The sequence below is a fragment of the Nicotiana tabacum genome, chromosome 20 (genome assembly GCF_000715075.1).
Source record: "Nicotiana tabacum cultivar K326 chromosome 20, ASM71507v2, whole genome shotgun sequence".
Classification (NCBI taxonomy): domain Eukaryota; kingdom Viridiplantae; phylum Streptophyta; class Magnoliopsida; order Solanales; family Solanaceae; genus Nicotiana; species Nicotiana tabacum.
The window spans coordinates 91,311,339-91,333,267 of NC_134099.1; the positions used below are offsets into that span (position 1 = coordinate 91,311,339).

Consider the following 21,929-nt stretch of genomic DNA (forward strand, 5'->3'; position numbering starts at 1 on the left):
TGACAAATGAAAATAATGAATTGATCTCAACAAGAACCGTCACAGGCTAGAGAATTTGTATGGACTATCGAAAGTTGAATCTAGCCACCCGGAAAGACCACTTCCCACTTCCCTTAATTGATCAGATGTTGGACAGATTGGCAGGGAGGTCACACTTCTGTTTTCTAGATGGGTACTCAAGGTACAATCATATCTCCATTGCACCGGAGGACAGAGAGAAGACCTCATTCACATGCCCGTATGTCATTTATGCCTTTAGACGGATGCCCTTTGGCCTATGCAACATTCCAACGGTGCATAATGGCCATATTCACTGACATGGTTGAGGACATAATGGAGGTGTTCATGGATGACTTCTCAGTTGTGGGGAATTCATTTGATGAGTGCCTGATAAATCTGACGTGTGTGCTTAAATGGTGCATCGAGACTAACTTGGTTCTGAACTGGGAGAAGTGCCATTTCATGGTACAAGAAGGCATAGTCTTGGGGCACAGGGTGTCAAGCAAGGGAATAGAGGTGGATCGCACGAAAGTTGATGTAATAGCAAAGCTGCCTCCACCAACTTCAGTCAAAGCCATCAGAAGCTTCCTTGGACATGCCGGTTTTTACTGGAGGTTCATAAAATACTTCTCCAAAATCGCCAACCCTCTCTGTAAGTTGTTAGAAAAAGATCACCCATTTTTGTTTTCTGATGATTGTAGGGTAGCATTTGAAGAGTTGAAAAAGAGACTGGTCACAACACCCATCATTGTTGCCCCCAACTAGGAGCAACCGTCCGAACTAATGTGTGATGCCAGTGACTATGCAGTGGGAGCAGTGCTGGGCCAGTGGAAAAACAAACTGATGTACCCAATCTACTATGCTAGTAGAACGCTGAGTGGAGACTAGTTGAACTACACTGTGACTGAAAAGGAGATGTTGGTTGTAGTGTTTGCGTTTGACAAGTTTCGATCCTACCTGATAGGGTCCAAGGTAATTGTATATACTGACCATGCAGCTCTCAGGTACTTAATAGAAAAGAAAGAATCTAAGCCACGCCTGATTTGTTGGGTGTTGCTATTGCAAGAGTTCGATCTTGAGATTCGTGACCGTAAGGGCACTGAGAATCAAGTCGCTGATCATCTATCACGACTTGAGGGAGCTGAAAATGTAGTTGAGGTTGAGGTTGAGGAAATACTGGAAACTTTTCTAGACGAGCAGCTGCTCGCCACCACTCATCAGAAAGCGCAATGAATGCAGACTTTGCTAATTACCTAGCCAGTGGTATAGTTCCTCACGACCTTTCATCGGTCCAAAGGAAAAGATTTTTTCATGAAAGCCGCCAGTATTACTGGGATGAACCTTATCTGTTTAGAATATGCCTTGATAATATGATCCGGAGATGCGTCCCCGAGATAGAGCAATTTTTTGTTTTGCAGGCTTGTCACGCATCGGCGTATGGTGGACACTTTGGAGGCGTTAGGACAACAGCAAAAGTGCTAGAGGCTGGATTCTTCTGGCCGACAGTGTTTAAAGATACGCACCTATGGGTGAAGGGCTGCAATGAATGTCAGCGGACCGGGAACATTTCCCGACGCCACGAGATGCCCATGAACCCAATTCAAGAGGTGGAAGTGTTTGACGTCTGGGGGATTGACTTCATGGGTCCCTTCGTCAGCTCCTATGGCAATAAGTACATTATTGTTGCTGTAGACTATGTGTCCAAATGGGTGGAAGCTGCGGCGTTACCCACCAATGATGCAAAAGTGGTGGTGGGATTTCTAAAGAAGAACATATTCACCCGCTTTGGGACACCACGAGCAATTATTAGTGATGAAGGCACTCATTTCTGCAACAGGGCCTTTGAAAGGTTGCTTGCTAAGTACGATGTGCGCCACAAGGTGGCTACTCCTTACCACCCGCAAACTAGTGGACAGGTTGAAGTGTCCAACAGAGAAATCAAGAGTGTGTTAACCAAAACTGTGAACGCCACAAGAACTGATTGGGTGAGGAAGCTAGATGATGCACTCTGGGCTTACAAAACTGCCTTCAAAACTCCAATTGGTATGTCACCATACAAGTTTGTATTTGGGAAGGCCTGCCACCTGCCAGTGGAAAATGAACATAAAGCGTGGTGGGCATTGAAAAAACTGAACTTAGACATGGAAGCTACGGGCACGTCAAGAGTCACTGAATTGCATGAGCTCGAGGAGTTCAGATATCTTGCTTTTGAGAGCACAAAATTGTACAAGGAGAGAATGAAGAGGCTGCATGACCAGAACATTGTTGAGAGAAATTTCAAACCCAGGGACATGGTATTGCTATACAACTCAAGACTACATCTGTTCCCAGGTAAACTTTAGTCACGATGGTCTGGACAATTTTGAGTAGTTAAAGTTTTCCCTTCAGGAGCTGTTGAGATTGCCACAGAGAATGACTCTCGTACATTTAGAGTCAATGGTCAAAGATTGAAGCCATATGTGGGCATGAGCAAGAAAAAGGAAGTGTCTGAGCTGCACCTGACTGAACCACAGAGGTCGAGCGAGCCTTAAATGCGCTCATCCTACGTCGTGCCGCGACGTTAAATCAGGCGTTGCGTGGGAGGCAACCCACGAAATTGTTGTAAGTGTAACACATTATATGAAAAAAAAATCAAAAAAATTAGACAACTGCCCAGACCGTGGTTCCACCGCGACCGCGGTCAAACCGCGGTCAGAGACCCCCTCTGAACTTCGTTCACCGCATTTCCACTGCGACCGCGGTGGGAACCCCTCTCTGAACTTCGTCTACCGTGGTTCAACTGCGACCGTGGTAGAACCGCGGCAGACCCCGTCGGGCCCAGGTATGCAGAAATTTTTTTAATTCACCCCCCTTTCTAATTCACCTAACCCTGCACCCACCCCAAAACAATTATTCCCCCTCCCTATTCAGAAATAGAATGCCCCCCCAAAATAAAACCCAACTCCTCTCTTCTCTTTCTCTCTCAAATCCCTCCCTCACTCCAAAAAAAAAACCGCCATTGTTATCTTCTCCACACCTCCTCTCACCACTATCCACCCCTTCCAACCTTCATCAAGTAAGTGTTCTCTTCTTTTTGATTCTATTTCTTCTTCTAATTAGTGTAATTTAGTCTAAACTAGTTTAGTTAAATCCTAGGTAGGAATAGTATAGATTTTCTTTCAATTTTTGCTTCTTCTCTATTTTTATTGTTGTATTTTCTTCTTGTGGATTTGTTTGTTGCTAAAATGATTGGGTCTTTCTTATACTTCGATTGTGGGGGTTGTTTAGATGATTTGGAGGCCTAGAAATAATTTTTGCGGTGTAGTTTGGTGGAGGGCCCTTTTTGGTCGAAAATATGGGGCTTGTGGTGCTATTTTGAGGAATTTTGTGCCTATCCTAGGTTGTGGTGGTGTTGTATTTGGTGAATGGTGGTGTTATATTTAACATGAATCACTTGAGGGAGTAAGTGTGGGGGTGTTGTATGCCAGAATTTGTAAGAAAGTTGTGGGGCCATTGTGGAGGTTGTAACCTGGAACACCTCACTAGTTGGGGGTTTGGCATAGTGTATGAATCGAATAAATTGGGGATATTATTTGGTGCCATCGGGTGGTGAAGTCTGAGTAACCATCCGGCTGGCGCATGTAGGATATATTTGATGGTTCTCTTGTATTCTTTGTAGGTCATATGGCTCATAAGAAGCAAAAGAGATCGGCAAGAACGTCCCAACAGCCTACATATGATGCCTCACGGTTCGAATCAGAATTGGCAGAGGACAACTTTCATGCCAAGGCCTCAAAGAGCTTCATCCCTGAGATTCCGATTGATAGGGCAACCCTCCATGCAGAAAAGGAGGAGATGTATGAGGAAATCCGGCGGAGGGAAATGAAGTTCTTATTTGATGAACCTGAAATGGTGAACAGGATGCTTGTAAGAGAGTTCTACGCGAACTGCCCATCACATACGTTGCGGGAGGTGACTGTGCGGGGCAAATGGGTAGATGCCTCAGTTGAAACTATTCAATAGGTGTTGCGGCTGCCCCGATTTACTGGTGACGTCGACTATTACCAGGACGCACCAGGAGTCACTTGGGATATTATGACTGATGCACTCTGCGCAGGAGGGCAACCAATCTGGATACGTGACCATATCACCCTGAACTCCAATTCATTCACCCATTTGGCTAAGTGTTGGCTCACTGTCATTTGCAGCCGGTTCTTGCCCTCAGGCAACACGACTGACGTGAACTTCCAAAGAGCCCTCTTGACGTGGTGCTTCATCACAAAGAAAGATTTTGATGCGGCAAGACTTATTGGTGATGAAATGATCATACGGCCCCCGCTGAGGTCAAAGGGATTATACTTCCCCTCCCTGGTGACTACATTGTGCCTGTTGAAGAATGTCCCCACCAATCCTACTGATGGAGTGTTGCCCCCTAAAACAGCTTTCAAAGCATCGGCCATCAGAGTGGGCAGGAGTGCACGTACCACCATTCAGATAGATGATGAGGATGATGACCCGGTTCCCATGGCACTATCCAGGAGATCCTATGACAGTGCCGGACTCTCTCGGCGCCCCCATGCTAGGGCAGGCTTATCCAGATCACAGTCTACCCAGCCTATGTTGCGTATTATGGAGGAAGAGGTCGCGGATCTCCGCACCTCGGTGGAGGGCCTACACACGCGTATGGATGCCATGTCTCAGCGGCAGGCCAGGTCTGAGAGCCGGTTTATGTCATGGTTTCATGCTTTGGGGAGAGCTTGCCATGTGGACCCCAGCACCGTCTCCGACTCTGATTGAGGCTCAGGGAAGTCTTCTTACCCTTCTGCTCGTTATTTTTGATATGACATGGGGACATGCCATAATTTTTAAGTGTGGGGTGGGAGACTTGCTCGGGTAATGTATTGTAGTGTATATAGACATGGTGTATGTTGTAGTATTTGATTGGTGTTGTTGTGTATAATTGACTGTACTCACATTAGAAGTAACTGACTTGGCCCAACGACGGACACTTGTCGACGGGTCTCTTGAGGTTCAAAGTCAAATTTAAAAAATAAAAATAGAAAATGTAGAGGACTCTTCCTGAGGACGGACCACTTGGACAGTACTCTTGAGGGAAGTAGTCCATTTAGTTTCTTTATTTTATTTTCTTTTTCCTTTTTTAGGTAGTGTAGTAATTTTTCCTTGGTTTTTCTTTTGACCACGGTTCTTTTCCAATGGCTTTTCTTGAACCGGGTTAGGTAGATTTTTCGTTTGTAGTTTTAGGACCAAAATGGGTGAAGGCTAGAATGCAACCCTTGATGTACACACCTGAGAATAACAAAAACGAACATGAGGGTGCGATGTCTAGGCTCGTTTGTAGACTCGTAAATCTATGCCTTAATTTTGCACATCGTGTCTTGCTTGAATGCTCGTATGAGTGTGTTGATAAACTGATTCGGAATGAGTTACATGCCAAGTGTGTGTGAGCTATTACTTGTATTCTGTGCTTGCATGTGATACCTAGAACTTGCCCTGTGTGTTTGCAAAGCGAAATAGAAGCTGTTTGGTTTTAGAGATGATTGAGGCATTTCTTTGTGTAGCCTGTATATTTGTGAATCCACCTGTATATATTGCCATAGTTAACCCCTTTGAGCCTGAAGCCTGTTCTTTGATAACCTATAATGACCTATATCCCTTTGTTTGAATAGTTTGACTGTTTGAACCTGTACCTCCTAGAAGCACTTGAATTACTAAAGAACATACAAAAGTCAAAGTGTGGGGTAGTAAGGAAGTAGGAAAAAGGGGAATCAGGAAAGAAATACTTGAATGGTGCAATGGATTTGTAAAAGTCTCAAAAAAAAAAATAGTTGCACCTAAAGAAAAGTGGGGGTCACCTATGAACTAAAATGTGGAAGAACGAGTGGGCTGAGCATGGAAATTGAAATAAAAGAAAGTGTGTAGTAAAAGTGTTTAGGGAGGTTAGTCACTATATCCAAATATATCCTACCTGTCCCTTAGCCTACATTACAACCAAATAAAGACCTCTTGATCTTTGACTGAATAGCTCGATTAGTAGAGTACTACACTAGGGGCAAGCTTATGGTGTGTCTGTGTGGCATGTGAATGTTCTTTGCTGAGAATGAGTGAATTCTTTCTATCTTTGGTTCCTTGTTGCTTGAATTTTATGTGTGTGGAACTTCTCTCAGAATTATGATGTGAGGGCATGTGACTCAGGAAGAAAAAGTGAGTTTTCACCTCTGTTAGAGTAACTAGAGTGAGCATGAGTGTGTCATGGTGTTAGAGTCTTCATCTGAGGCGTGACTGTTGCACTGCTTAGATTGTGGCATAAAAATAAAAAAAATAACAAAAAAAAATTGGGTAATGCATCGAACGATTAGGCCTAGAAGTGTGGTTTAACTTGCTCGAGGACGAGCAAAGGTTTAAGTGTGGGGTGTTGATAATAGGTGAATTTAACTATAATTAGGCCCTAAATAACCACCTTCTTGTATAGTTTGGATGATAAAAGTGATAACAAAATGCTCTTATTAGTGTTTTTCATGCTTTGCAGGTTATATATGACCAGAGAAGGCTATGGAGTACTTTTGGGATCAAATATTGAGAAAAAGAGGCCGATCGTAAAATTCCGTCAAGTAAACCACGCGAAACAGCTCAAGTCAGAACTGAAAGAGGACTAGACAAAGTGAGAATCAGAGAGCATGTTTGGCCGTGGTTTGACCGCGACCGCGGCAGAACCGCGGCGGAGGCGGAGAACTTCATGGACTAAAGTGCAAAACATGGGATTTTTAGCCCAAAACCCTATTTTAAACATTAGACTTCACCCAAGAGAGGGATGTATTGATTTGGAGAGTAATTTGGCAAGAAAAACAATTGTGAGAGATCACCCAAAACATCTTTCTTCTTTTCTTTGATTTTTCTTGCAAGTTTTATGATGAATATTGTTTTAGTTTGTTTACCAGTTATGAGTAGTTAAATCCTTTGTCTAAGGTTTTGATGGAACCTATTGGGGGATGAACTTCTTGTTTATGTGAATACAAATTGCTAGTCTCAATCTTTATTTGTTCAACTTTGTGCATGTGGTAGTTAATTGACAGGATCCTCAATTAGTTGTGCCTATTTAGTGTGCATAACTCGGGAGAGAGTGCATATTTATGTTATTGTTGAACAACACCACTCCCAAAGTATAAGAGAGATCTATAACTGCGGGTTTAAAGGCGGGATTAGGGATAACGAAGCCTTGAGTACAATCTAAAGTGAACCGTGTTAATTAGAGCTAGCTAGTGTATCTCGGGAGAGTGCATTGAGTATATTACTGTGATTACTCGGGAGAGATTTACGGTAAGATGAGCGTTCATGATTAATAAAGAGGTGTTGGTCAATTTGTATGAAGCATAAACAGAAGGGATTCCATCAATAGGGGAAGTCATTACCTTATCCTTTTCTCATTATTGTTTACAACCTTAGCATCCTTAGTTTACAGCTGTTTATTTACTTGCAATTTTAGTTATTGAAGACACCATCAACTGTGATTCAAACGTTTGGGGAAATTGGTTCTCAAGAGTTTAGTGGGTCTAAAGATAGTGATTGATAGGTTAACTCTCTGTGGATTCGACTCTGGACAGAATACTCAGGTTATATTTGCAACGTCCGCAGGGTCCTTTTTATAAGGCATAGTTGGGCGTGATCACCGAGCAAATACCACACTTTGCTCCTTAATCTCGGGGCTGCTACTACCTCACGAAGAATCCTCCTCGGTAGCCCAGTACACACCCAACGCCTCATGGCAACTCAATAACATATCCTCTCAATTACCTGATCATATTATACAACAAACCTGTACTATCTACTTACCCCGAACGAACCAGCAATTTGATCAAATCGTTTGGTCCCTCACAAACAATGGCACCTTTTCAGTGAAATCAATCTACCACTCCCACATTCCCTCTTACACTGTACCACTCTTTAAATGGCTTTGGCGACTGCAATCTACCACCAAAATTACTACACTTTCTTTGGCTATGCTTCCATGATCGATTACCCACAAATAATTATTTAACCTTCCTTTCTATAATCAGCACTCCCATCTGCCCAACATGCCACCTCACCCCTGAAACAGCTCAACACATATTCTTCGAATGCCCAAAAGCCCAACTACTATAGACCAAATTAAACCGCGCAACTCTCATCCATAATTTCAACACCCGGTTTCATACCCACCCCCAGTGGGTCTATCACTTTTTACACCTCCCTTTTAGTACATGCCCCAATAACATACCTCCGCATATTTTTGCCTCATTTAGCCTCTGGCAAATTTGGCTAAATAGTAATCAAAGCATTTTTGGACATAATGATCATCCCATTAATCTGCCACTAATAATCTCTAAGGCATCGGAATACTACTTCCTTACCAATGCGTCCCAACGAAAGCCTAAAAAAATTCCGTTACACATTAAATGGAACCCACCACCCATAGTGGTCTATAAATTGAATATAGACGGTTCGTACACAACTAACCACAACGGAGTAGGCAGAGATTTTAGGAAATACTTGGGGCATTGGCAATTAGGTTTCTCCAAACATATACATGCTACTTCTTCCATAGATACTGAATTGCATGCATTACTCGAAGGGTTACAACTAGCACATCAACACCAACTTCTTCCTCTCCATATCGAGGTGGACGCATCCGAGGTAATTAGTATTCTTAAATATGACCACGCCAGTTATATTAATATAATTGATGACTGCAGGTCAGTGATCTCACAAATGGATGATCTAGTCATCCGGCATGCATACAGGGAGCAAAACTATATAGCAGATTGCCTAGCCAAATATGCGGCACAACAACATAATGGAAGCAGCTTGGAGCTTTTTGCCACTCCACCATCTTTTGTCACACACCACTACCAAACTGACTGCCTGGGAATTGACTCTACAAAACTTGTAAATGCCTGTGTTTTTGAAGCAACTATCCCTCCCCCTGTATATCCACCACAGGCAATAGTATCTTTTTATAGTACAACTAATACTTTTGCTCATACTACCCCCACTAGGGGAGTAGAACCTAGTAATATGTCTACTACTTGTAACAACTCTGTATCGGGGGTGCCTAATGAGCCCCCGCCCCCTGTATGCTTTCTTCCTAAATACAAAAGTTCTACTTTTTTAACCAAAAAAAAAGAAGCTTAAAACCATATCTGTCATTGCATTCATTACTTATGTCCTTATTAATTTCTCTCTTTCTTTTTCCATTTTTTGTTGCCTTTATTTTTTGAAAGGAAATTTCAATTTTTTTCTCTCAACAATAAGGTGCGTATTATGATTATCTTTGAAGTATGTCCAAGAAACATTTGTTTTAATTAATTTCTTTATTATATAGTCAAAACATGGAAGAGGAAAAGCTAAAGTGGACGAGAGGCCATAAGATCACAAGATTGAAACTGATCTATAAAGTTGATTGATATGGTGGACTAACAAGATAATTATTTTTAGGCAAAATACCTTAAACCACCCTAAATTTGGCTCAGATTATTAGTATCCTCTCCGAATTATGCCTGGTCTTAATTACCCCCCTCAACTTGGCCATTTGAAAGACATTACCCCCCTAGACGCTGATGTGGCAAAAAGTGTGAGTACACTATCCTGCCACGTGGATTTTTCTGTATATGTGGCATTTTTTTTTCATCAAAATATATTTTTACCGTTTTAAGAATATTACTCTTTTAGATAATTTTTTCGAATACAATTTATAATAAAACTTGGATAGAACTACATTATTTAGGCTAAATATTTTTATTTGGACAAAAATAATAAAGTTTTAGTTAATCTTTTTTTGAATTTGACCTGAAAATAAAGATTTATACAATTGAAATATATAGTCAAGGCATCTAAAAAGTTTTAAAAAAAACATAGTTTGAAATTAATTATCTTGGTTATAATTTTTTATATAGCACTAAATTACGGTGCTCTAATTTTTTTTTTACAAATTTTACCTAAAAAGGTAAAATACATAGTTGAAATAAATAGTCATTGCATCAAAAGAAGAAATAAAAAAAGTGTATTGATGCAATGACTATTTATTTTTTATAACTTTTAGATGCCTTGACTATTTATTTCAATTGTATAAATCTTTATTTTCAGGTCAAATTAAAAAAAATACTCCCTCCGTTCCAGTTTATGTGAACTTATTTCCTTTTTGGTCCGTTCCAAAAAGAATGAACCCTTTCTAAATTTGGAAACAATTTAGTATAAACTTACAACTCTACCCCTAATGAGAAGCTTTTATAACCACACAAATACTGACCCCTTTTTAACTTGTTTAGGACCACAAATTCCAAAAGTTTTCATTTTCTCTTAAACTCTTTGCCCAGCCTAACAGGTTCACATAAATTGAAACTGAGGGAGTAATTAAAACTTTATTATTTTTGGCCAAATAAAAATATTTAGCCTAAATAATATAGTTCTATCCAATTTTTATTATAAATTGTATTCGAAAAAAATTATCTAAAAAAATAATATTCTTAAAACGGTAAAAATATATTTTATTTTCAAAAAAATGCCACATATACAGAAAAATCCACGTGGCAGACAAGTGCACCCACACTTTTTGCCACATCAGCGTTTAGGGGGGTAATGTCTCTCAAAAGGCCAAGTTGAGGGGGGTAATTAAGACCGGGCATAGTTCAGGGAGGATACTAATAATCTGAGCCAAGTTTAGGAGTAATTTAAAGTATTTTGCCTTATTTTTATAAGGCAATTAAACTAAATGTACAAAGTTGATTCCTAGTATGTACTAATTACTACAGTAATGTCAAAGTATATTCTTTTGAATTATTTAGGATAACATGCGAAAGAAATACTCTTACAATTGATAGACGAAATTATCAAGAAAATAAACAATAAATGCTGAATACGGCAGTCTGGTCTCCCTCAAAAATGTTTTGTTAATTAATCGACGTGGACATAAAAGAATCCGCAAGACAAAGTTCACATATTTGAATTTTTATGTAACTAAACTAGTAAATGAACATGACCCCATTTCATCGTTCAAAATTTATCTCAAATATAGATTTGTAATACACTATATATTTTATGTGACTTAATTTAATTAGGCACAAATTTAAGATTATAAATAATTTTTTTGGATTTCGTAGTGTTTAATTAAAAGTGTGTATAACAAATCTAAAGTACTATCTGAATCTTATGGTCTTACATATGTCATGTTATTCTTATGTAGAAATGATACCAAGGATACGATTAAAATGTTGAAATTAGAAAACTTATTAAATATAATAGTACAACGTTTTCTTAAAAACCGAAGAGCCTGTTTGGCCAAGCTTTTAGGAAGCCAAAAGTACTTAGGTTTTTATCAAACGAATAATTTTTTAAAAATTTGAGGAGTTTGCCCAAGTTGAAAAAGTAGTTTTGAGCGGCAACGGAAGTATTTTTTCTACTTTTGGAAAAAAAATACAAATTCTAACTTATTCCAAGAAGCAGAGGCAGAAAATTAATTTATTCAAGACAAAATAACCTTACAATAAATTAATATTTTTCAAATTATTCCTCATTAATTTTAACATTTTTCTTTTCCTTTTCCTTTTTTATTTCTATCATACATTTCTTCTCTTTTTTATTTCAAATTTATTTTTATTTCTTTCTTCTATTCCTAAGAGTAAAATTTTAATTTATATTGAATAATTTATTTTGATATATTTAAATTATCATGTATTAAATAATAATTAATACTAGATACTCAATGTTATTACTTTGGAATAACTATATTTTATATTGATTAAAAATTTAATTTCCGTTTTATATTTTAATTAATACTTTTATAAGAAATATTTAACTTTTTTTTAAATAATACTACTTGTAAACTGAATCTTTATTGTCTTTTTTTGTTACTTGATATTGAAAAGTACTTTTTGAAAAGATTGGTCAAACACAATGAGCTTGCAAAAAAGATTATTCAAATGAATTGGCCAAAAACAAAATATTATTTTGCAAATATACGTTTTTAGAACAAAAACACTTTTCAAAATAAGAAAATTTTGACAGCTTAGCCAAACGAGATCTAAAACGATAAGACACATAAAAATGGCAATCAGAAGCTTAATTTTCTTTTTATACAATTCTTCTTTGTGAAAAAGTTTTTACTGTTGTTATGCATAAATTATTGCTTTCGAGAACACAATTAAAATATAGTATTAGTAACTTCTAACAAGAATCATACACGTAATTTACTAAAAATAAACAAATAAAATCTAAAGGAAAAGTGTTATTATGACAGCTAATAAAGCTATTTTTACATACATACATAATTATTACTCTATTACCCCATGTTAACTTTTCATAACTATAAATCATCATAATCAACCTGCAACAGTGATCGTTGTCATTTTCACTATATATCGTCTGAACCAATCCAGAAAAGTAAGAGCCATTCAACGCTTCCTTCATGATTCAACCATATGAAAAAGCATACGAAATATCCCGTCTTAGCTTAAGTAGTTGAAAAGTCACCTTTACTCCTTTCTTAAAAGGATGAGCGACGCCCAATATTTGGAAGAAGAAAAAGAAATGATGTTAAAAAATCCTTCCAAAATTCAACAGCAGTTTACAATATGGATTTCGGATCTTCATTGGAAGAAGTTACTGTTGATACTCCCACCTATGTTTCTCGTTGTTTATATATCTTTCTCTTCAAAAATTTCCCCATTTAGCACTACTACTGTTGTTAATTCTGGGTCTTTATTTCCGGCGAGTTTTACGAAGGACGAGTTGGATCGGTCGAGAATCGCTGTGTGTTTAGTGGGTGGGGCACGTAGGTTTGAACTCACTGGGCCTTCTATTATCCAGAAAATTCTCAAAGTTTATCCGAATTCTGATCTTTTTCTCCATAGTCCTTTGGATTCCAAGGCCTATAAGCTCTCCTTGTTGAAGGCTGCTTCTAGAATTGCTGCCGTTAAGATTTTCCGGCCACAGCCCATACCGGAAACTGAGTCACAAGTCCGAGTTCTCACTGCTCAAAACTCACCTAATGGCATACAGGTATATTCTCTCATTTTCCTCCTCCTCTGATTTTTTTTTTTTTTTGGGTTTTGGAAAACAATTATAAATAATTTAGCTTTTGATGGATACAATATTTTTGGAGAAAAGGGTTTGTTGGTTAGGATAGTAACAAAGAGATATTAGTGGCGTATTCGTTGCACCCGACGCAATTCTAGAAGGATTATTTAGTGGAGGTTGGGAGGTGATTTTAGCTGGCGGCGCATGTTAGTTTGTAATCGACATTTTTTTGGTGAATACCAAAGCAAAAGCAGCTCTCAAAAAATTTCTGGTTATTTTAGTGGAACTAATCTAAGTTTAGCTTAATGATCTCCATGAGTTTGTGTGATTTTCCATTTAAGGTTGTGGTGAATGAAGTGAATAAAAAACTTGATCAGAATTCAAATTTAAAAAAATTGACGTAGTTTGACTTAGACACAAAATTTAAGAAAAAAACAAACTTTTGAAACATGTGATTTTAAAAAGTTAAAAGGCCAAAAGTTTTGTAGGATCATGACATTTGTGTGGCTATAAAATTTCTCATTAAGGATAAATGGGTAAGATGAAAAATTTAAAGTTAAATTGTTTTTAAATATAGTCATTTTTTTAACGGACTAATAAGAAAAGTGTATCATTTAAACTATAACGGAAGGAGTACTCCATTAGATAATAATTCTCTTCTACTTAAGTTTGTGTATAGAGTAATCTAAGTAGTATGCTGGTGGGTTATGTTGTTCAGACTCTGTTGATAAATGTGTGGTGGATTCTTTTCAAGTTGTGCGTTTTTGGAGAATGCAATATGAATGAGATAATATTTTTAAAGAGCGCAAGAGACATAGCTGGTGGAGGGAGCTAACCTTACCCAGGCACTACCGTTATTAAGAAAATATCTCTAAGACATTTCAGATCAGGGTCTCGGGTTAGTTGATGATTAACGCATTTTTATGTGAATTTGTATATCAACAGTTATATGTATAATATAAACCAAGCTTTTTATTTTTAAAAATGCTTGACAGTGTTTTCTGTTTTAAAAATGCTTGAAAATTTCTTTTTCGTACAGGAAAAAGTTAGGTTGAGAATATTAGTATTGTTTGATTTTACCTGAAAGGTAAAAGGATTCTAGAATTAGGTTGAAGATAGATGCATAAATTGTGGTATAATGCCAACATGTAACTTTTCAAATAATAATGTTTATCATTCTCTGGAGGAAGCAATTGTTGTAACATTTGGTTTGGTGAAATCTGGAACCAATAGCTCAGTTCTGCCGTGACCAAATGACAACTTCTCCTGTAAATTAAATAGAGGAAAACGACGAAAATGTATTACGATAGGTGGGTCTCGATTAGGTAAAGGTGGCACTTTCAGCTAAAGAATTTTTTGTTGGTTCATCTTTTCAGCTTCATCCAACTAGGAGATATTTACGCCTACACCACTTGAGCGAGGAAAAAGAGAACATAGGAGAATTGAATATAGTTTTAGTTATTAAAAAAAAAAACTTGTAAAGTGAAGTGATGAAATTACGCAAAAGAAAGACCCACTTGTTTCTTAAATCAAAGTCAAATCTAAAACTTTGATGATTTTTTAGACAAATAGCTTCTGACTTTTGAAGTAATTCACAATTTAAGTTACTAAAAGGTATAAGCAATTTACACAAGAAGCAAAAGGAGGGAACGAGATTTCTGGGGGAAATAAATGCAGTTTGTCAATGTGCTTCTTCCTTGTATTATGCACTCGGCCAAAAGTGAGAGAGAGAGAAGGGTTTTGTCTGTAGCATCATATCCCAAAGCTCTCAAGCGCGAGTGCTACTCAGAGCCGTCAAAATAGGCTTAGCCCGTGAGACCAGTCCAACCCAACCCGTTACTTAGGTAGGATTGTGCTAGGAATTTTTGAGTCCATTTAAAATTAAGGCTTATAAGCCCGGCCCAAATCAGCATACTGGCCCTTGAGGCTTAATCGAGGCTGGGCGTGGGCTGGCCGGTGGGCCAAAAATTAATTAAATTCAAATTAATTATCTATTAAATAATTAATATTTAAAAAAGTAAAAACTAAAAAAACTATTATCTATAATCTTCATTCCCCAATCCTAGATTGCTCATTTACCCTTTCATATCAACTAAAATTTAGATTTTTGACATGCATGTAATATGACAACATTAGTTTATCTTTTGCTTAATTAATAACGAACTCGAAAAGTTTTAGTTGGCCAATAATAATTATTTTCAAAAGAAAATATTACTTTAAGTGGCCAATGATCAGTTTGGATTACTTTAATAAACTATTAATATTTAAACTACTTACACCCAAAAAAAACAATTGACCCCTAGTAAATTTCGAGAATTTTAAATTTTTTATGGACTATAATGATGAAATCAGCAAATGATATTAATCCTAAATTAAAAACCTCAGCATTTAAACTTATTGAATCAATCCCTGAATCTGAGGAAAATGAAAGAAAAGCATTAAGAAAATATTCATGCAACTTCAAAAAAGGAGAGTTAGAAAAATAGAGAATTTTCATTTCAATTACGAGATTCCTCGTCAAATATCAAACATTTTTTAGGTTCTAAGCAAACAAAAGTTATTTGCATGATTAATCGACTATGTCACGAAAAAATATTTAAGGATTTAAAGAAATTCTTTTTTCTTAAAAAAAAATTGAAGGGCCGACCCACCCTAGCCCGCGACCCTCTTAGGGCTGGGTTGGGCTGGCCATTTTAAGGCCTGTTCATATGGCGGGCCGGCCCATCCTAGCCCACCAAATTTAAAAGCCTGCGAGGCTTGGGCTGGGCTGGGCTGACCTGGCCTGTTTTGACAACTTTAGTGCTACTCTTACGCTAAACAATTGTTGTCAACTTGTCCATACTAAGCCATGCCCATGGGCTATGAGTAGGAGTGACAAACGGGCGGATCGGGTCAAAAATGAGTAATGAAAAAATGGATAAATTATCATATCCGACCCATATTTATTACGGATAAAAAATGGGTTAACTAGTGGATAATGGGTAATCATATTATATATGACTTCTTGCATATGATCACTTTTGTGAGAATTCTTAGTCTCCCTAACTTGAGGAACCCTCAATTTGAGGCTTTACAAATATAAACGTTAGACCAATTGATTATCCATTTAGAAAATGGATAATATGGTTCTTATCCATATTTGACCCATTTTTAAAAAAAACTTATTATACAACCCATTTTTTAGTGGATAATATGAGTGGTTAACTGTTTTCTTTTAACTATTTTGCCACCCCTAGCTATGTGGGAAAAATTACTTACTAAGTCAAACGATTTCACCGTAAGAGTTGCAAATTAAAGTGAAAATACATAGTAATTATTTAATCATGATAAAAGTTATATACACGATATATGTCTTGTGTTAATTGAATTTGGTGTAAGAGAATGCAATTTTTTTTTTTCATGGCAATTAGCTATACTCTCCCTTTCCCATTTTCCCTCTCTTTGTCCTCTGTAAGTGAAGCCAACATGTTATCAATTGCAGGGGTTGCTGCAATATTTCAACCTGGTAGAAGGTTGCTTGACGATGATCCAAGCCTATCAAAAGCAGAACAACTTCACTTATGACTGGATAATCCGGACAAGAGTTGATGGCTACTGGTCAGCAAAACTAGCCCCCGACAACTTCATTCCCGGTCACTACCTTGTCCCTCCAGGTTCCTCCTACGGTGGCTTAAACGATCGGTTTGGTGTTGGCGACTATAATACATCAGTGGTTGCTCTGTCAAGGCTCTCCATGATTTCCCAACTGGATTCAGCAGGATATCGTCTCCTCAACTCAGAAACTGCCTTCAGAGCCCAACTTACCACTCAACAAGTTCCCTACCAAACTATGCGCCTACCCTTCTGCGTTGTGACGGATCGTCAATACGAATTTCCACTCTCCCACTATGGTGTTCCGGTTGCAGCGCTTTCTAGTCGAGGCCCTTTAAGCGGGGCCAAGTGTCGGCCTTGCAAGCCTGCATGCACCGGCTCATGCATTGAGCAAGTCATGAATGGACTAGATAAAGGATGGAGTTGGACGGATTGGGCTAATAACTCGCTCGAGCTCTGTGATGCTCATACTGAATGGGAGAGCGGGTGGGAGAAAATATTTGATGGAGTGGCTGGTAAAAAACTTGCTGCAGCTAGAAGCCGAATTGAAGGTTTAGAATTGGATCAGTGTGTGAACGATTTTGCTGAGATGAAGAACAAGACAGCTCAATGGGAGGCTCCACCAGGGTCTGAAATTTGCAGCTTAGGTTTATTGGACTCTTCCTGAAATTAAACCACACGATATTCTACACGGATCATGTAAAGTTTCTCAACCACCTTGGGAGTTTTATATTGTTTGATTTCTTGAAAAAATCCTTGTACACATAGCAGGATTTTGAATAACGTTTAACTGCTAGTAGTATTAGTTCTATAGAGAAATGAATACAGAACAGGTGAAAAAGCAGCATCTTTATTTCGTTACCTATATTTCTGTTCTTTTAATAGGTGTGGCACATTTGTACATATACGCTATCTATTAATACAGTTAGAATGTTATGAAAGTATATCCAACCCAACACCCGGTACTAGTTTGCGTTGTTTTTTTTCAAAACTCGGAATTCACCAGCTCCACTAATTCACATTATGATACTTGTTTACATCCCTCGTTTATTCGACGAAGATGGCAGACTTACTTGTATAAACTCTTGAACGAAGAGGGGGATAGGAACATCGAGCTAGGTGAATTAGAGCACTCCGAGAGTCGTCGGAACTTTGGGTATTATAGGCGTATAAGAGTCGAGGAGGTTGAGGGGGCTATGCGTAAGATGAGCATGGGGAGAGCGATCGGTGCAGACGAGATCTCGATGGAATTTGCAGATGTTATTATACTGATTGACGAGACACGAGGTGGTGTTAATGAGAGGTTAAAGTTTTGGAGACAGACCCTGAAGTCTAAAGGTTTCAAGTTGAGCAGGACCAAGACAGAATACTTGGAGTGCAAGTTCAATGGTGCGACTCAGGTAGTGGACAAAGACGTGAGGCTTGATTCTCAAGTCATTCCTAGGAGAGAAAGTTTTAAATACCCTGGGTCAGTTATAGAAGGGAATATAGAGATCAACGAGGATGTTACACATCGTATTTGAGCAGGGTGGATGAATAGAGGCTCACTTTTGGTATTTTGTGTGATAAGAATATGCCACCAAAATTTAAAATTAAGTCATATAGAGCGGTGGTCATACCAACTATGTTATATGATGTGGAGTGTTGGCGAGTCAAGAACTACCATGTCCGAAAGATGAAGGTGGTTGAAACAAGGATGTTGAGATAGATGTCGGGGCATACTAGGTTAGATAGAATTAGAAATGAAATTATTCGGGACAAGGTGGGCATGGCCCCTGTGGAGGACAAGATGCGGGAGGCGAGACTTAGATGGTTCGGGCATGTGAAGAGGAGATGCACAATGCACCAGTAATGAGGTGTGAGAGGTTGTCCCTGTAGGGCCTAAGGAGAGGTAGAGGTGGACTGAAGAAGTGTTGGGAAGAGGTGATTGGGCAAGATATGGCGTTGCTCCAGCTTACTGAGGAAATGACCATGGATAGGAAGGTATGGAGGTAGAGAATAAAGGTAAAGGAGGTAGCCGAGCGTTGTCCTTATTTGTAATACTAGCTTTAAAACATGACTTAGTGTCATTTGTGTATTTTCATATTCCTTGACTTCTGTTATTACTTGTTTTTGCTTTGTTTTTAGCTTTCTAATGTAGTACCTAGTGTTAATTTTGTATTTTTGCTACGATTTTTGATAGTTTATATGAGTTAACCAAACTATAGAGTACCAGGTCCTTTATAAGTTTCTACTGAGAATACTAATAAAACAGTAAGTAAATAAGACATGGAGTTTTACGTGGAAAAATTCCTGCTCAAGGGGATAAAAAACCACGACCTACACTGGTAGGATTTCAACTTCACTATGAGCAACTTTTAGATTACAACCTATGCAATCTAAGAATTAAACTCTTAATCCCTCACTAACTCATAATACACCTATTACAAGCCACTTTGCAATACACCTATTACAAAGACTTCAACTCATGACTAACTCTAGTCACAACACAAACACAACGGGTTTATGGTTTTACGAAGGGGTTCCTAAGCAACGCTTCTAGCTAAGCAATTTAGGAATTACAATGAAGAACAATTACAAAGTTACAACTCAACTAAGGACAACAAAATACTTGATTTAGGAGCTAGTCCATAGTAGCGTTTTACTTTGTTCTTGAGGCTCTTGAGAATTAAATTCGATGTCTCATAAGGCTTGAATGCTTGAAGAGAATTCTCAAGTGTTCAAGTGATATTTTTGTAATATTCTTGTTAATGCACATTTGATAACATCACTTGAATGATGTAAGCACTTGGCAGGTCAAAGGACAAGTTACTGCAGAACTGTGCTGCACTGTTTCTATGGCAGTCACTTTTCAGCTGTACACAGTTGACTTTCGTACTGCTGCCAGGGACACACAAGGGATTAGGTCCCTGAGTTGGTTCTCTGTCTTCTACAGTTGCAGCAGTTCACATTAGTTGGAGTCCTAGCTGGAGTCCATTGATTAGCATTGTATACCAAGTGTGTCAGGTTCCCTATCTGGTTCTTGACAGTAAGTTCGTTAGATCATCAAAACATAAGGCTAAGACATTAAAAACCCATCAATTTCCCCCTTTTGATGATGGAACACTTAGACATTGATAACATATTTTTAGAGCAGAAATAACCAGATGAAGCAACAGTAACTTCACAAGTTCTCCCTGACTTTATGCTTCCCCCTTAATCAGATCCATGTTTCAGTTATACTTCCCCCTTTTTGCATCATTAAAAATACACAAGCAGGCAATTAGCATAAAGAAGTCTAGCCTAGCTAACTCAAGCCACATATGTGCACACAACATGATAGAAAAGAGAAACAGAGAACACAAGCATTTAGATAGCAAAAGAGGATAGTTTTTATATATAAAACATATGCCTTTGCTTATAAAGCAAAGGCAAGATTGGACTGTTGAAATCAGGAGCAGTACTGATACATCCCATCCACATCAAAACAAAAGAAACAAACACAACTACCAAGTCATTAAAACAAAAAAAGAAAATCCAGAAACTGGTCACTGAAAGGGTTACTTAGGGGGCACTAGGAGTAGAGGGCTTGGAAGTTGCAACAAGGGTTTGGAGAACTAGGTCTGTTCTGGCATTCACTGACTTTTTCTCGTTGAGCAGTTCTACTTTCAGGTTCTCCACTTGCGCCCTGAGATCAACATTTTCTTTTGTCAAACGAACCACCTCCTCATTTGACTATAGGGCCTGCTGACCTTCCAGGATAGGGTTCCTCGCCTTCAACCTTCGAATTTCCTCAGTTGTACTATTTTGAGCATTGATGAGCTGGGAGATTGTCGATGTACTGTCTAACCCCCCCATTCTTCTCGATGCACTCACATTCTTCCAAAGTTGTTTGAGGGAAGGTCTGCTTCTTGGTCTCTACTTTGCCTTGTCCCAATGGAACTTTGAAAAACTTAAACACTTGCGTAAGAAGGAAACCATATGGAAGACCATGATTGTCATCGTTGAAAGTTGCTACCTTCTTTATATGTTCGATCATGATGGCAGGCAACTTCACAGTTGTAAATCCACCAGTTGCTCCATTAGATACAGGTCAGACCTGGAAGACACAGACCTCCTCTCAGCACGGGGTAACAAAACCTTGTTCACCAGCTCGAAGAGCAACTGATAAACACGGAGTAATGTGTTCTTGTGAAGCTGGTTCCCCTTCTGGTTTGCATGATCCTTCACCACAACATTTTGGAAGTTTGATCTACACGTATCTTTCACAGTAGACACATCAACCGCAGGGACTTTAAGAATATCCCTAAGCAGACTCACATCAAACACGATATCCACCCCATTCACTGAGGCATAAATGTGGTCGGTATCAACAGGAAAGAGGCCGACGTAGAAGCTTTGAACCTTATTCTCATACACCTTGGGTGCATCCATTTGGAATAGATGCCCCACCATTTAAACTCAACCATTGCAATGACTTGTCTCATACTAGCCATATCAGAAATTACTGGGTCAAAAGTGCGACCCAATAGGACCTTTTGGTGCCTCAATCGTTCTGAAGCAGAACTAGTTTCGCTTCTCACCTTTTTCGCAGAAACAGGTTCCTTAACATGTTCCAACTTTCTCTTGCCAGACTTCATAACACTTGATTTTGCTTTTCCCTTAGACTTGACCAACACATCCTCATCAGAAGCTCATGGTTCACTCACAACATTTTTCAACTATGAACTGGAGGTTGTAACATTCTCCACTGAAGCAGATTGCTTCTTCTTCTGGGACCTTCTCACCAAGGAACTAGGTTCCTCTGTTGTTTCCTCCTCAACTTCCACCATAGGAACATCCTTATCATACAGTACTTTACTGATTTTCACCAGTCTCTTCCTTTTCTTCTTACTTCTCTTTCTGCTCTTTTGAAGGGCAGAGTCATAAGCTACCTTTGCTTGCAACCTAGTAGTAGGTCCTTAGTAGAAGACTCAGAGGTGATTACTGCACTTCGCTTGACTATGAATGCATCAAGGCAATGTTGTCTTGATTTTCCTCATTGCTAGACCTCATCTCAGGGACTATAATGTCCAAGGGCTCAACAACAAAGTGTGGAGAAGATGCAGGAGCAGAACTGGCCTGGGAGTAGGAACCTTGACCTGTTTCCTTCGAATAGGGGTCAGGTCCCTCACAAGAGGGCCCAATAATTTATGCTGGTGCAGAGCCTTCAACATGCACTATGGCTCCTTCTCCCACCAGTCTATGTGTCTCATTCCTCTGAGACTTGGGTACACCAGAAATTATCTCATGCAAGACTCCATCTGCAGATACAA

General features: G+C 38.6%; 1 protein-coding gene across 1 annotated transcript; it reads left to right on the forward strand.

Annotated features, from left to right (window-relative positions):
• Positions 1-12,368: 12,368 nt before the first annotated feature.
• Positions 12,369-17,579, forward strand: LOC107793902 (uncharacterized). The gene is made up of 2 exons (XM_016616346.2): positions 12,369-13,026; positions 16,526-17,579. The coding sequence occupies exons 1-2, from the start codon at positions 12,520-12,522 to the stop codon at positions 17,300-17,302; spliced, it is 1,284 nt and encodes a 427-aa protein (XP_016471832.1). The 5' UTR covers positions 12,369-12,519; the 3' UTR covers positions 17,303-17,579.
• Positions 17,580-21,929: the final 4,350 nt, after the last annotated feature.